Source organism: Anabrus simplex, chromosome 9, assembly GCF_040414725.1.
Source record: "Anabrus simplex isolate iqAnaSimp1 chromosome 9, ASM4041472v1, whole genome shotgun sequence".
NCBI classification, from domain to species: domain Eukaryota; kingdom Metazoa; phylum Arthropoda; class Insecta; order Orthoptera; family Tettigoniidae; genus Anabrus; species Anabrus simplex.
Window position 1 is genome coordinate 41,792,677 of NC_090273.1, and position 17,408 is coordinate 41,810,084.

Here is a 17,408-nt window from a genome sequence, read left to right on the forward strand (position 1 = left end):
TCAATTTGAATGACAAAGTCGTAATTATTGGTGGCACTTTCCTTTCTTATGATGCTGGTGTTGGTAAATATCTAAGTCGAAATGAATGAATTAGAACTTTTTTTTTTTTTTTAAATAAAGTTTGGGTACTATTGTATGAGTTCTGTGATAATCTACTTACTGTTGTGGAGTGGTTGAGATGTATGCTGCTTGGCTGTCTGACGCGTATTGTATCTCGTACTTCTGGTGTTGGTGTCACCTGTTGTGAGGGGGGTGGAGGGGTGAGTGGGGGAAGCTTCGGCGTGTGTATGGGCGGAGCCAGGTATGTCCGCTGTCTGCGCTATAGCTTGCGTATGACGTTGTTTGTTGACTAATCTGAGGTAATCATTCTTTATGATAGGGATAATCTTATTAAATAAAATATTAGTTTTCTCAGTTATTTCATTAATATTGTAATTGGGTTTGTACACTGATCAAATGTGATGTATAATTCTTCGTTTATATTAAGCAAAGGACCTTTGGGATTTGTATTTAATATTGTCAAATCATTACCTATATCCGTAAATTTATGCTTGTACTCGTGCATGTGCTGACCTATTGCAGAAAAATGATTATGCTTGATAGCATTGACGTGTTCATTATATCTAATTGTGAAATTTCTACCAGTACGCCCTATGTAACTTGTTAAGCAATTGCTACATCTAATTCGATAAACTCCTGACTGAAGATATTTATTGCTACTGTTGAGTGACTTGGTATTATGTATGCTGTGCCTGCTATTATGTGTAGTTCTGAAAGCTATTTTAAGATTATGCTTCTTAAAGATATTAGTTAGAGACTATATACACATGTTATTAAAAGTGAAAGTTGCATAATCTTTCTTGGGTTGATCTAGTTTCATCAGTGTAGTTTTGGGTCGGGACTTGATCTTTCGAATAATGGAATTGACCATTTCTTTTTTTTATAACCATTTTTTCTGGCTATTTCATGAATTAATTGTAGCTCTTCATTAAGGTCTGTTTTTGATTACGGTATACTAAAAGCTCTATGAATCATGCTAAGGTATGCAGCTTTTTTATGGGAATTAGGGTGAATGGAGTCCGTTTTTGTAGTATTTATTGTATGAGTGGGTTTGCGGTAAATTTTGAAGGTCAGGTGTTTTTCGTGCCTAGTAATCGTCAGATCAAGATAGTTTAGGTTACGGTTATTCTCGGATTCTTTAGTAAATTGTATATGCGTGTCTATGGCATTTTTATTGTCCAATACAGTGTTATCATTAGTTGTTCTGTTGTCGATGATGACAAAAACGTCATCAACAAATCTGCACCAGAAAAAAATTCCGTCTATTTTGCAAAATGAAGTGTATTCTAGGTGATCTATGTATATTTCTGCTAGTATGCCAGACGCGGGAGACCCCATCGGTAAACCTGCTTGCTGATAAATTGTATCATGAAACCTGAAAAAGTTGTTATTAACCGCAAATTCGAGTAATGTCATGAATTCTTCAATTTCTAAGGTACTTAACCTGCTGTAAGTTTTAAGATTGGTTCTAATTATATTTAAGGTTCTTTTAGTGGGGATATTTGGATACATATTAGTTGTATCGTAAGAGGCTATGGAGTGGTATTGTTCTAACTGTAAATCTTTTGTTTTACTACAGAAGTCTATTGAGTTACATATGCTTTTATTGGCTTGAAAAAAAATATTGGTTTTTAAGAAATTTTTGAATATATTTGGAAAGCTTATATGTAGGACTAGATCTGTAATTTATTATGGTTCTCATCGGTGTGTTTTCTTTATGAATTTTAGGAAGAGCTTTTGCAATCGGTAGCTGGGGGTTCATTGTTATTAGATTATTTGCTTCTGTTTTGGTTAGCAAAAAACGTGTGTTTTTTGAGTAAGCTTTTTCGGTTTCTTTGTATTGTGTTTGTGGGATCTTTGCGTATAATACGAAACGTATCATTGTTGAAACATTCCTTTGTTTTTTTAATGTATTCATCCTTGTTAATAACTACTGTTGTATTTCCTTTGTCAGCTTTTGTTATAAGGAGATTATCTTGCTTGACTTTGTTCTTAAGACTATTTATGTGCGTTTTGTTCGCTTTATTATTATTATTATTATTATTATTATTATTATTATTAGAGATGTTATCTTTCACTTTGTTGACGTATTGTGGTAGTTTTTTTTGCAATATCGTGCCTGACTTCTTCTCGTATTTCATGTGGAATTCTTTGTATAGCTAATTCTATTTCTGTTACAGCGGTTGTGATGTTCTGTAATATTGAGATGTTCCCCCAATTATGTTTAGGTCCTTTGCTTAATATTTCATTTTCTGCTTCACTGAATATTGTGTTTGTAAGGTTTTTCACAGGTGGATAAAATTGATGCATTTTATCTCCTATAGACTGAGTTGAGTTGTCTGGTTTTGTGAAGTGAGTGACGTGTTTTATTTCCTGTGTCCGTTTTAAGGTCTCCAATTTTTTATTTACGGTATTCTGCTTTTTAATAGCCAGATTTTCTATTTTCTCATTTGTGACGTGCTGGAAGTGATCCCAATAGCTGCATGGTAGTTCTTGGGACACTTTCAAGTGTAGGGGATATAGTGTATTGTTCAGGTACTGTTTTTTACGATAGAAAAATTTGATTTCGGTTTTTATCCAAATTCTATTAGTTTTTCTCAAAGTATCACGTGTTTGCTTGGTGTTTCTGTGTTTATTATTATATTTATTTAAAATCATTGGAGTTAAGTCATAAGTGAGGCATTCTTTTAAAATGCAATATTCTTAGTTGTATTCATTAATTTGATTCTAATATTCCTATATTTCTACGCATTACACTTTGCCTGGTTGGCGCTAATATCCTGATTTACAAATTTCATTTTTGTTCCGTATTGATAGCCACCAAATGTCATAAAAGAAAAGTTCCACCTGATCAATAGTTATTTATTATCTCATGTATGATAGAATTCACATGTATATTAGGACCGGTTTCGACCTCTTACAAGGTCATCCTCAGCTGCATTAGAATCTTATGTTTGCATTTTTTTGTATTTTTTGCATTATGCCTCATTCTTGAAAGCTTTATGATAATTAATATTATTATTATAATTATTATAATTATACGTGTACATTGGGTCATTATATTATGTAATAAGAGTATTTAACATGTTATAATCTTAGCTATGTTGTAACATTAGAATTCTTAGCAAAAGTGTAATAAACATAATGTTGTTAAATTGCAAATTATGTCATAAAGCTTTCAAGAATGAGGCATAATACAGTGAGATAGTGGCCCCGGTCTAGAAAACCAATAATAATGGACGAGAGGACTCGTACTGACCACACGACACCTCGTAATCTGGAGGCCTTCGGGCTGAGCAGTGGTCGCTTGGTAAGCCAAGGTCCTACAGAGCTGTAGTGCCATGGGGTTAGATTATTATTATTATTATTATTATTATTATTAATGGTTCATGGTGTGGGTTACTGTAGTCACGTCCTTGTTCGTGAACCATGGGCAATGGCTGAGTAGTCTAGTAAGTGGTCCTGAGAGTCGGAATACCAGTTGCTATGGAATGGGAGTGGGCATCTCCGACATATTCTGAGTCATGGCCCTCCTTGTGCTCACGCAGCTAGGATTATACAACCCACCGGTGGTCCATAACCCGCTAGAGGAGATATCCTCACTTGGACTATGTGTAAGTAGGGTAGCATCCTGCTTCATGAATTTACCGAGCTCAGAACATTTTAAGCAAGCCTCGGACCTATGGGAGTAACGGAGTCCCACTCCCATTTTACAGGTGAGTGACTTCTTGGCAAACAAAACGGAATTCAATGGGGAACTATCAATATTAATGGGGCTTATGGAAGAAAGAAATTAGAACTGGCTGAGTCAGCAAAGAGGATAAATTTGGATGTGCTAGGAGCAAGTGATATTCGGGTAAGGGGAGATAACGAGGAAGAGACAGATTATAAAGTGTACTTGACGGGCGTTAGAAAGGGAAGGGCAGAGTATGGGGTAGGGCTGTTTATCAGGAATACACACAACATAGTTTCTGTTAGGCATGTAAATGAGCGAATGATGTGGGTAGATTTGCCAGTTGGAGGAATTAGGGCTAGAATTGTGTCTGTGTATTCACCATGTGAGGGTGCAGATGAGGATGAAGTTGACGAGTTTTATGAAGCATTGTGTGACATCGTGGTCAGGGCCAACAGCAAGGATAGGATAGTGCTAATGGGCGATTTTAATGCGAGAGTTGGGAATAGAACTGAAGGATACGAAAGGGTGATTGGTAAATGTGGGGAAGATATGGAAGCTAATGGGAATGGGAAGCGTTTGCTGGACTTCTGTGCTAGTATGGGTTTAGCTGTTACGAATACATTCTTCAAGCATAAGGCTATTCACCGCTACACATGGTAGGTCCATAATAGACTATATCTTAACAGACTTTGAATTCAGTAAATCTGTTAGGAATGTATGAGTTTTTCACGGATTTTTCGATGATACAGACCACTATCTGATCTGTAGTGAACTAAGTATCTCTAGGCCTAGGGTAGAGAAAGTGAAATCTGTCTGCAAACGAATAAGGGTAGAAAATCTCCAGGACGAGAAAATTAGAAGTACATGGATATGATTAGTGAGAAGTTTTGAACAGTAGACAGTAAGCAGGTTCAGGATATAGAAAGTGAATGGGTGGCATACAGGGATGCTGTAGTAGAAACAGCAAGGGAATGCCTAGGAACAACTGTGTGTAAAGATGGGAAAAGGCGAAAATCTTGGTGGAATGATGAAGTGAGAGCAGCCTGTAAACGTAAAAAGAAGGCTTATCAGAATTGGCTCCAAACAAGGGCCGAGGCAGACAGGGATTTGTACATAGATGAAAGAAACAAAGCGAAACAAATAGTTGTTGAATCCAAAAAGAAGTCATGGGAAGATTTTGGTAATAACCTGGAAAGGCTAGGTCAAGCAGCAGGGAAACCTTTCTGGACAGTAATAAAGAATTTTTTTTGTTATTTGCTTTACGTAGCACTGACACAGATAGGTCTTATGGCGACGATGGGACAGGAAAGGCCTGGGAATTGGTAGGAAGCGGCCATGGCCTTAATTAAGGTACAGCCCCAGCATTTGCCTGGTGTGAAAATGGGAAACCACGGAAAACCATCTTCAGGGCTGCCGACAGTGGGGCTCGAACCCACTATCTTCCGATTACTGGATACTGGCCGCACTTAAGCGACTGCAGCTATCGAGCTTGGTAATATAGAATATTAGGAAGGGAGGGGAAAAAGGAAATGAACAGTGTTTTGAGTAATTCAGGTGAACTCATAATAGAACCCATGGAATCACTGGAGAGGTGGAGGGGATATTTTGAACATCTTCTCAATGTAACAGGAAATCATCCTGGTGGTGTTGCAAACATCCAAGCTCATGAGGAGGAGGAAAATGATGTTGGTGAAATTATGCTTGAGGAAGTGGAAAGGATGGTAAATAAACTCCATTTTCATAAGGCAGCAGGAATAAATGAAATTAGACCTGAAATGATGAAGTATAGTGGGAAGGAAGGGATGAAATGGCTTCATAGAGTAGTAAGATTAGCATGGAGTGTTGGTAATGTACCTTCAGATTGGACAAAAACAGTAATGCACCGACCTATAAGCAAGGGAACAGGAAGTATTGCAACAACTAATGAGGTATCTCATTGATTATTATACCAGGCAAAGTATTCACTGGTATCTTGGAAGGGAGGGTGCGATCAGTCGTTGAGAGGAAGTTGGATGAAAACAATTGTAGTTTCAGACCACAGAAGGGTGTCAGGATCAGATTTTCAGTATGTGCCAGGTAACTGAAAAATGCTACGAGAGGAATAGGTAGTTGTGTTTATGTTTCTTAGATCTAGAGAAAGCATATGACAGGGTACCGAGAGAAAAGATTTTCACTATACTGGGGGACTACGGAATTAAAGGTAGATTATTAAAATCAATCAAAGGCATTTATGTTGACAATTGGGCTTCAGTGAGAATTGATGGTAGAATGAGTTCTTGGTTCAGGGTACTTACAGGGGTCAGATAAGGCTGTAATCTTTCACCTTTGCTGTTCGTAGTTTACATGGATCATCTGCTGAATGGTATAAAATGGCAGGGAGGGATTCAGTTAGGGGGAAATGTAGTAAGCAGTCTGGCCTCTGCTGACGACTTGGTCTTAATGGCAGACTGTGCAGAAAGCCTGCAGTCTAATATCTTGGAACTTGAAAATAGGTGCAATGAGTATAGTATGAAAATTAGTCTCTCGAAGATTAAATTGATGTCAGTAGGTAAGATATTCAACAGAATTGAATGTCAGATTGGGGATAAAAAGCTAGAACAGGTCGATAATTTCAAGTATTTAGGTTGTGTGTTCTCCCAGGATGGTAATATAGTAAGTGAGATTGAATCAAGATGTCGTAAAGCTAATGCAGTGAGCTTGCAGTTGCGATCAACAGTATTCTGTAAGAAAGAAGTCAGCTCCCAGACGAAACTATCTTTACATCGGGCTGTTTTCTGACCAACTTTGCTTTACGGGAGCGAAAGCTGGGTGGACTCAGGATATCTTATTCATAAGTTAGAAGTAATGGACATGAAAGTAGCGAGAATGATTGCTGGTACAAACAGGTGGGAACAATGGCAGGAGGGTACTTGGAATGAGGAAATAAAGGCTAATTTAGGAATGAACTCAATGGATGAAGCTGTACGCATAAACCGGCTTCGGTGGTGGGGTCGTGTGAGGCGAATGAAGGAGGATAGTACCTAGGAGAATAATGGACTCTGCTATGGAGGGTAAGAGAAGTAGAGGGAGACCAAGACGACGATGGTTAGACTCGGTTTCTAACGATTTAAATATAAGAGGTATAGAACTAAATGAGGCCACAACACTAGTTGCAAATCAAGGATTGTGGTGTCGTTTAGTAAATTCTGAGAGGCTTGCAGACTGAACGCTGAAAGGTATAAGTCTATAATGTATGTATGTATGCTTTACGTTGCACCGACACAGATAGGTCTTATGGAGACGATGGGACAGGGAAGGGCCTTAATTCAGGTATAGCCCCAGCATTTGCCTGGTGTGAAAATGGGAAACCACAGAAAACCATCTTCAGGGCAATCTTTCACCTTTGCTGTTTGTAGTTTACATGGATCATCTGCTGAAAGTTATAAATTGGCAGGGAGGGATTCAGTTAGGTGGAAATGTAGTAATCAGTCTGGCCTATGCTGACGACTTGGTCTTAATGGCAGATTGTGCCGAAAACCTGCAGTATAATATCTTGGAACTTGAAAATAGGTGCAATGAGTATGGAACGAAAATTAGCCTTTTGAAAACTAAAGTGATGTCGGTAGGTAAGAAATTCAACAGAATTGAATGTCAGATGGGTGCTACAAAGCTAGAACAGGTAGAAAATTTAAGTTGTGTGTTCTCCCAGGATGGTAATATAGTAAGAGAGATTGAATCAAGGTGTAGTAAAGCTAATGAAGTGAGCTCACAGTTGCGATCAACAGTATTCTGTAAAAAGGAAGTCAGCTCCCAGATGAAACTATCTTTACATTGGTCTGTTTTCAGAACAACTTTGCTTTACGGGAGCAAAAGCTGGGTGGACTCAAGATATCTTATTCATAAGTTAGAAGTAATAGACATGAAAGTAGCGAGAATGATTGCTGGTACAAACAAGTGGGAACAATGGCAGGAGGGTACTTGGAATGAGGAAATAAAGGCTAATTTAGGAATGATCTTGATGGATGAAGCTGTACGCACAAACCGGCTTCGGTGGTGGGGTCGTGTGAGGCGAATGGAGGAGGATAGTAGAATAATGGACTCTGCTATAGAGGGTAAGAAAAGTAGAGGGAGACCAAGATGGCGATGGTTAGACTCAGTTTCTAACAATTTAAAGATAAGAGGTATAGAACTAAATGAGGCCACAGCACTAGTCACAAATAGAGGATTGTGGTGACGTTTAGTAAATTCACAGAGGGTTGCAGACTGAACGCTGAAAGGCATAACAGTCTGCATACATGTTGAACTCACCATGCGGCTCCTTCAACAAGCTTATAATGCATCTATGACTAGAAGGAAACCCCAAACTGTAAACGTCCAGTGTACTGGTGGTTGAAGAAATTGCGGAGTTGAGGAAACGTTGTCTACGACTGAGGCGCAGAGCACAGAAAGCTAGAGGTAGCCAGCAAGATGTCTCACTAACAGCAGAATATAAATCAGCAAGGAAAGAACTCCAAAATACAATCAAGAGAAGTAAAACTGATAGATGGTAGGCAATGGCTAAGGAAGTAGATGACGACCCATGGGGACTGGGCTATAAGGTTGTCTTGAAGAAACTTGGGGTGCTATCAAATCCAACCATGGATCTGCAAACGTGAAAGAATTAGTAGATAATCTGTTTCCTGATCATCCAGAGAGGATTGCTGAGGAAGATGTAAGACAACCAATCGACATACCACTTTTCACCACAGAAGAACTCCAAAGAGCCATTAATTCTTTCAGAAATAAGTACTGAAGATAATGGCAGAATTCTGTCCACAGTTGCTGCTGGAATTGTACAACAATTGCCTCATGGCAGGTATTTTTAGCAATCGATGGAAAAAGCACGGTTAGTTTTGATCAGCAAAGGGAAGTCTGGGGATATAGACCTCTGTGTATGTTTCATATTGCAGGAAAAGGTTTAGAGAAGCTCCTACAGCCCAGAATACTCTCAGCAATTCAGCAAGCTGGGGATTTGTCACCTTGTCAGCATGGCTTTCAGAGAGGACATTCGACAACTGATGCATTATTAGAAGTGGTGAACACTGCCAAAAGAGCAAAAACGGGCAATCATTATTCCCGTAAAGTGGCGCTTCTTGTGACCTTGGACGTGAAGAACGCTTTTAACTCAGCAGGATGGACGGACATGTTGGAAGCACTACAAGAAACATTCAAGCTTCCAGAGTATCTCATGAGAATATTGAAAGACTATCTGAAGGATCGCTTACTGCTGTATAATACAGAGGGTGGACAAAAGACTAAGCGGATTACCGCTGGTGCAGCACAAGGATCCATCCGTGGCCCACACCTTTGGAACATTACCTATGATGGCTTACTGCGACTAGAGATGCCAGAAGATAAAACACTTATAGGTTATGCTGATGATGTTGCAGTCTTGATAGTGACCCGTAATCTGGAACTGGTGCAACTTAAACTGAATCAAGTGATGCGATGGGTAAAGGGATGGATGATAAACCACAGACTAACACTTGCTGATCATAAAACGGAAATTGTTCTTTTGACAAGAAAAAGAATTGAGACCATTGTATCGTTTCAAGTTGGAGAGATAGCCATTGAAACAACTAAGAGTGTGAAATATTTAAGCATTACGCGACACCAAACTCACATTCTGGCATCATATCTGGAGAGTGACAGACAAGGCAGCGAAATATATGACCAAACTTAGCCAACTGATGGGCAATATCAAAGGCCCAAGATCCAACAAACGACGACTTCTGATGTCTACAGTCCAATCAGTACTTCTGTACGGCTCCGAGGTATGGGCTGAATCACTGAAGATAGCAAAGTATAGAAGTATGGAGGTATAGCTGCAGTACAACGAAGAGCAGCGTTGTGAATAGCATGTGCATACCGTACGGTATCCGAACCTGCAATCCTTACCGTAGCTGGAGTAGCACCTATTGACTTTCTTTTGAACGACAGGAAATCTGGCGTACTCAAGGAGAACTCTGATAGAAACGCACAAAGAAGTTAGGCCATAGCCGTCGAATGGAGCACTGGAAACAGAGACGAGAAAGTGATCCTAGAGGGAAATGGACAAAGCGAATAATACCATGTGTAAATGATTGAACAGACTCATGGTGAGGTAAATTAATACATTACTCAGCTTCTAACAGGGCATGGATACCTCCGTAAATTTTTGCACAAACTGAACATAGCCAACAGTCCAAAATGCATTTACTGTAATGATATAGATGATGTCCTACATACTTTCTTCGTGTGTGATCAATGGTTGACAGAAAGAAGTATCATGGAAGCTGAACTCAAAGTACTGACGCCAGATAATATTGTGCTTGTGATGCTGAGGAATCAGGAATCTTTGGACAAGGTGACAGAATATGTGGAAAGTATCCTGCGCCAGAAGAAGAGGGATCTGGATGCTTTTGAACATCAGTGAAAGATGAATAAAGGAAGAAGTCTCAATGACTAAAAGCACGACACTGCCCTGAAGTAATGCGAGAGCAGTTCGGGGTAGAAACAAACATCGTGGGAAAGTGGGTGTGTGGTTTTTAGTGGGTAAGAATCCCACACACTTGTGGAGTGTGGACCCTTTACGAGCGTCTTATGTAAGATATTCCACACTCCCTAACAAAAAAATATTATTTCAATTGAGGCACTGCGAAGATAAAGGGCAAGTTCAACATGGGATGATGATGATAATAATAATAATAATAATAATAATAATAATAATAATAATAATAATAATAATAATAATAATGTACCGGGAGGTACACTTCAACACCTCGCATTCTAAATTAGCATGTGATAAATATCATTCGTGATCCGTATTGATGATACTTGAATGGAATAATATCAATAAGTTAATTTATTGAATTTACCACCTAATCATGATTCTAAATTAGCGCCTAAATGAATTCCTCTATTGAACAAAGTGGAACTTAGAACAGGAACTTAGAACTTTTATCAGAAGATGTCACTACCGAAATATTATGTAATTTTGTTATTGTGCAGTTTCCTAAACTGAGTGAATTTCTCCTTGTTTTGTTTGCCATGCATCAAGAAGTTTGGACATTCTTCCATAGATTACACTACCAAAACACTATGATCATGCACCCTGGTGCGAGGTGCAAGAACTTATAATTTAAAGAAGTTTGGTATTTCTAGGTTTTTGTAACTGATTGTTCATTTATTTTTGGGTTGGCAATATTTCCTTTTTCTTTCCGCCAGTTTTGAATCCAGCCAATCACTAATTTCTGTAATTAATTTTCAAGCTATCACAGGCTTCTTGTAGAATCAACCAATAAAATTGAGAGGGTGTGGCTAGTTTAGTCTTGAATGATCTCGAACCTTCCCTGAGGGTTTATAAACTGCTGCTTTTCACGTTTCTTCGCCAATTGATCGACGTCTGTGTGTGCGTTTAGCAGGAAGCGGACGGCCTCTTCATCGGCAGCTAGAACATCTACAAGGTAATGGCCACATAACTTTATTCTTTCTTGCTACCACCGCAGTTTAATCCGAGTCTTTAATTATGTAACTGTACCCTTCTAAAATGCAAGTTTCTTTTGGATAATGTAAAATCTTCGAAAGTCTTTAACTGTAAATCGGGGATAAAGAGTGAAGTACCCCCTCGAGCTCCCCTTCATTTTGGGTTGAGGTGCCTACGTTTTTGTAACCTTTCGTTATTAACTACTAATGCCTCATCCTCATGTTGACTGTAAACTGGCTTCTTGTCCCCTATCGGCGTGTTAAGATCACCCATAATAACAATAATTGCCTGATCATACGTACTTCTCATTCGTCTAATTTCTGTCACTAAATTCTCAAAAAATTCATTCTGCGCAAATGGGGAGCTCAAAGGTGGATTATATATAAAAGCTATATATATTTCACTGCTCCAAATGACCCTATCTAATATTCTTATCCAGACTGATTCCTTAAACTCAGATTCTAATCCTATCTTTCCAGTTGTTTTTTATTACTACCGAAATTCCGCCCGTTATCCTTCTTCTGTTGGTTTTCATTGATCGATACTGACTCCATACGATACACCCTTCTATCTATAAGTCTTTCCTGTAATCAGCCCAAGTTTCTACAAGCCCGAAGATGTCCATTTCTTACAGTAGCTCTTTAAAGTCTCCTTTACCTATTTTGTTCCATATTCCTTCAATAAAAAAATTAAACTTGTGTCCTCATCCCGAGGTGGTGCAGCTCTTTTCAAGGATACCCCCACTGGAGGTGAGCTGCACGTACCATTTCAATCACATACCAGCCCTCCTGCCATTCTTAAATTTCTGGCAGTACCGGGAATCGAACCCAGGCCCCCGAGGACGGCAGCTAATCACACTAACTGTTACGCTACAGAGGCGGACATTCCTTCAATATTAACACATGATACCTTTAACTCTAGTTATTTTTTACTTCTGTGTTCTAAACTTCCTGGCTTACTTCTAGTCATTCTAGATCTTTCCACTTCCAATACACTCCCCTCCGGAGAGCAAATAACGTCCTTCTCAGAGTTCTTCTGTGATTTTTACTCTACTGCCTGAACCCATCCCCTTCTTCGAAAAAAGTCTTTTAGACTCACTGACCTACACCTCGAAGTATCCTCAGCTCCTCCACATAGTGCCACTGTTGACATCCGGCTCACCTCGTCGTTCTTTCCACTGTTATTTAACTCCACTGGAAGCTCTGACGTAGACTGCTAAATCACCTGTCCAGGGTTATCAACACCAGCACCGCACGTAGAATCTGGAATCCCTTGTGTCATCACTCCTACACTATGCACTTCCGCTGATGACCCAAACTGCTTACTTCGTTCTTTGAACATATCACCCAAATCACTGACGTCCACGTTCTCGCCCAGGTTATCTCCTATCACATGCAAACGGTTTCCTCTTATAAATGCCCGTAGGTTCAACTTTCTTGCTTGTCGTAAATGGAATTGTAGAACTCTTCGCTCTTGGAGGCTTTTTCTGTCCATATCCTTTTATTTCCAAACTCTGCTGCCCTTAAATTTCTTTGCTCTATACAAAATTCGGCTTACCATTGTTGTTGCTAGGGGCTTTACGTCGCACCGACACAGATAGGTCTTATGGCGATGATGGGATAGGAAAGGCCTAGGAGTTGGAAGGAAACGGCCGTGGCCTTTATTAAGGTACAGACCCAGCATTTGCCTGGTGTGAAAATGGGAAACCACGGAAAACCATTTTCAGGGCTGCCGATAGTGGGATTCGAACCTACTATCTCCCGGATGCAAGCTCACAGCCGCGCGCCTCTACGCGCACAGCCAACTCTCCCGGTAGGCTTACCAATAATAAGGAAACAAAGTTAATTCTAACAGGTCTTCTTCCCCTATTCTTTCCCATCCTATACAAATCATCTATCTCCCTTTCAGTACAATCAATGCCTAATTTCTCTCTCTCATTAGCTTAAAGACTGAGTTCATCAATTCCATCGTAGATTCTCCTTCAGTTTCCTCCAGTCCATAAATAATAATATTTCTTCTCTTCTCCTCCTCCGTTCTTCTGCTATCTCGCCATTGACGTACCTGAACTTGTTCTTCTAGCGCCTTTATCCTCTGATTTAGTATAGCTCTTTCTTCCTTGTCTTCTCTTATCTTCGCCTTTATTTCTGTTAGATCTTTGGTTATGCTGTCCTTCATATCGACGATTTGTTGATACTGCGTCTCAAACATTTCTTTGGTCTGGTCAGCCTGAGAAGCATTTCAGACAACTTCCTTGATTTTCTCCAGGTCCTCCCATGTCAATGGGCCTAGGTTCATCTCGACTAATGGAGTAGCCACTATAACTGCCGCCATCAACTACTCTAATATGCTTACAATATTGTGATTTTTTTTATTCCTCCTTTTCGATACAATTAGTTTTATTTTGTTAGATCATAATGCTACAACACTATTGGTGTCTGAAGATTAAAATCTTGAATACGTTGGAATTCAGCTTCAGGTTTTAATTTTGAGGCTTGCTGCTGTAATTTATTAGTAGAATGTTGAATTAGGTAGATTCATCAAACTAGACTTGTTTTGACGATCAGATTTTCCGTTGGTAGTAGTTTGTAGCCTATTTATGTAATCAACAGTTCTGTCATTCCTATTCCTTTATTAACTCCTAATTTGCACTCCGTCTTGATCCACTTGACCCGACTGCAATCGCCCTATTACACTCCTATACTGCTGCACTGTTACGCCCATATTGCTTTTCCTGCACTTCCAGACCATTACCACGCACATCCTATCACTAGCTCAGCTCAGCACAGACTGCTGAACAAAAGTCGGTCCAGCTGTCTGCTATTTTTCCCATTGGTTCTACATCACACTGACAGATTTTATGGCATAGATGGGATAGGACAGGGCTAGGAATGTGAAGGAAATGCCTCTTACTCAAAGGCCTTGGGTTTGATTCCAAGCCAGGTTATGGAGTTTTACCTCAATCCAAAGGCTAATCTGAGGTCCACTCAGCCTATGTGAGAAAAGGAGGATTCGTTGCACTGACCAAGTATCATCTCATAATCTGCAGGCTTTTGGAATAACCAGTGGTCGCTTGGTAGGACAACGCCCATCAGGGCTGTAGAGTGAAAAAGGGAGGGGGGGGGGGGGGGGGAACTGTATAAATTTGAACTCACATGTACTAATTTTGTTCAGATAGGCTATAACTTCTTGAAAGCAATATCACATTGTATCACTAGCTAGGCCTAGCAGAATCCAGTTACCTACCAGGTTTTAGAATTCTTTGCAGATCTTCATCACTAACTTGGCAGTGCCCAGAAGCAAGTCCTAGTTGTAGTTCACCATACAAAGCAGTCCTGCACTTAAGCCATTGCCTGTCTCTTACTTTCCCCATTGGTTCTACATCACACCAACTGAGACAGATCTTATGGCATAGTTGGGATACGACAGGGCTAGGACTGTGAGGGAAATGATCGCGGCCTTAATTAAGGTATATTTGCTGGTGTGAAAATGGGAAAACAAAGAAAACCCTCTTCAGGGCTGCCGACAAGCAGATGACATTTGTGATAGGGTTAGTCATATCCATTTCAGGAACAGGCTAATGCCTGCATATAAATAGAAAGGGAATATGGCCTCATTTCAGTTGAGCAAAGATGGTAATACTTGGAAATGAACAACCAGCAGCACACACCAAACTAGAGGAGAAAGAATTGACGTTAAAAACCTTGGCAGTGTTATATCAATAGCAAAGGGGTTTTATTGATTTGAATAACTTACCAAGGGAGATGTTCAATAAATTTCCAGTTTCTTTGCAATCATTTAAGAAAAGGCTAGGAAAACAACAGATAGGGAATCTGCCACCTGGGTGAATACCCTAAATGCAGATCAGTACTGATTCATTGATTAATTTATTGATTGAACGAGAAACGGAAATAAGCTTTATTCACAGTACGCGTTTGGGGGAAAAAGAAGAAAGGGGGGAATACAGTATAATAAGGAATGACAAAACATGGCAGGAGTTAAACATGAAACAAGATGACCAGTGAATCAAACCAGACCCCTTCATTTGCAACAGTTATATGTTGAAAATGCTTACAATTTATCAAAATCAAATTTACAACTTAACTGAATCACTTATCTTTAAGAAATAGCACAACTGGCCCATTTTAGGCCTACATACCAAAGAACTATCAAAGCCTATGATGTTTTGTAACTTGAATCTGTAGCCTATAGTTTAATGCAAGATAAACTTTTCTAGACGGATGCTACCCCAAATAGAAAATAATTTATGGTAAAAAAAATATTTGATACTGGCTTTATATGTCTTGTTAGGCCTATCTATTCAACTGAATAGTTGCATCCCCTGAAATAACCCTACTTGTTCAACAGGGAATTAATTGTCCATATTAACGTTCATAGACCAAAATATAATTATTTACTCGATAGAATTAGTTGTTCGGTAGTGTTCATGTCACATTTCGGTTCCCGTATTACTTTACATTACGCACTGACCTAACCTCACACTTCATCAATGTATCAACCACTTGTTGAACTAATTTGTCAAGGGCAACACCAGACAGCCAGCTACGTACATATACAAATGTTTTATGTATTACACTAATGAACTGAAGAAGAGACGGATAATTAATTCGATACAACACCTCTCTCGAGAGCTGTCTGCCCTTTACATACCGAATACAACTATAGCCTATATGCAATGTCAACCAGCAACGTGCTTGTCATAGCTACTTTTAAATTCATCACATTTTGCCGGTCATAACTGTTTCAGACATGCAAAGTTCCTCTTACCTCATCCCATTTTATGAACTTCTCTCCGTCCTGCAAGGATTTGGGCACATCCACAGGTTTCAGTTGCACCACATGAGCCGTATTCTTGGTGCCAGCCATGGTTCCCCAAAGCGCACACCAAGGATCGTCTTAGTGCAACATTAGAATTCAAGCTTCGCACTGAAAAATAATAATTCGGCAAGCCACATCTTCTGTTCAGTTCATAGGTTATCAGGGGAGACAGCAGACCTATGTTATTAGCTCATTTTTATAACTGCGAAGGGCAGTAAATATCGTTATTTTACACATGTTTACACTTCCACACCAACGGAGAGCTGCAAGATCGAATAGAGAGGTTGTAAACAATAAAACAGGCGAACAAAACGTCACCTTCAGCTAGCAATCACTGCAAAATATTAGCGAGACCACATCTCGCTTCCACCAATAGCAGTTAGCGGAAGTCGTACAGATGAATCCAATTCACATCCGTTAATGTGCGAGAATCAATATGCAGCTCATGTCAGCGAAGTACGCGTTTGAGTTTCAAAATTTGCTGCGAGATGCTAAAATATGAACGAGGAGGACAATATATCAACAAGTAAAAGCTCAGGTTTTAGAAACACGAAACTAACACAGAACCGGCAAGGGATGAGAATAGTTGAGAACCAGTGTTGCCACCTTGTACGATAATTATCGTTTTGTATGATAATCGTTGGGGTTGTCACAAAGTACGATAATGAGCAACTGATAACTGTCAAATGTACTGTATATTTTAGAGCCAATATTTTCCTCACCTAGGCCTATATAGCAGTGTAGATAATCATCATCTCTCTACCTTTAGTAGATGTTCTAGGTAAGATAGAAAAGAGGGACACATACTGCAGGTTATGAGACTGGCTCATGACTTGATAAAATAATGTGTAGAATTTCCCAATTCATTGCTTTCAAACGTTCGTTTGTCCAACCCTTGCCCCGTTTCTGTACGGAGTCGGGTATGACACGAAGGCAGTGGGCATGAGGTGAGATGAATCTGTCGTGGCGGAGTTTTTATGACCGGATGCCCTTCCTGACGTCAACCTTATCAGAAAATGACGTGATATATGATAGTAGAAATGGAGGGGATGAAACCCGGAAATAGCCTACTCCTGTCGAATAGCACCAAGGGTTCAAGACTTAACGTCTCCATCCGACGGACGAATTCCCATCAACAGCGTCATTTAATTGGAATTTAATCCAGGCTTTTGGTACGCAATCTAGTGATCAGAAATTGTATACCACTACCTCCCCTACCCTGCCGGCCAACATTGTGAAGGCGATTTTTTTTCGACCTACGGGACTCGAACCGGCTAACCACGGTGTCAGACCGTTTAGACTTCAACGCCTTAACGATCCACAGCTACCAGGCGGGCTCATTATTTTCAAAAG

At 39.7% G+C, this 17,408-nt stretch overlaps 1 protein-coding gene across 1 annotated transcript in view; it reads right to left on the reverse strand.

Moving 5' to 3' along the window:
* Positions 1–16,292, reverse strand: part of Plc21C (Phospholipase C at 21C) — a 182,382-nt gene extending 166,090 nt beyond the window's left edge. Inside the window, exon 1 of the mRNA XM_067153731.2 lies at positions 16,005–16,292. Within this exon, the coding sequence (XP_067009832.2) occupies positions 16,005–16,103 (99 nt within the window). The 5' untranslated portion in view covers positions 16,104–16,292. The remainder of the gene's footprint in view (positions 1–16,004) is intronic.
* Positions 16,293–17,408: the final 1,116 nt, after the last annotated feature.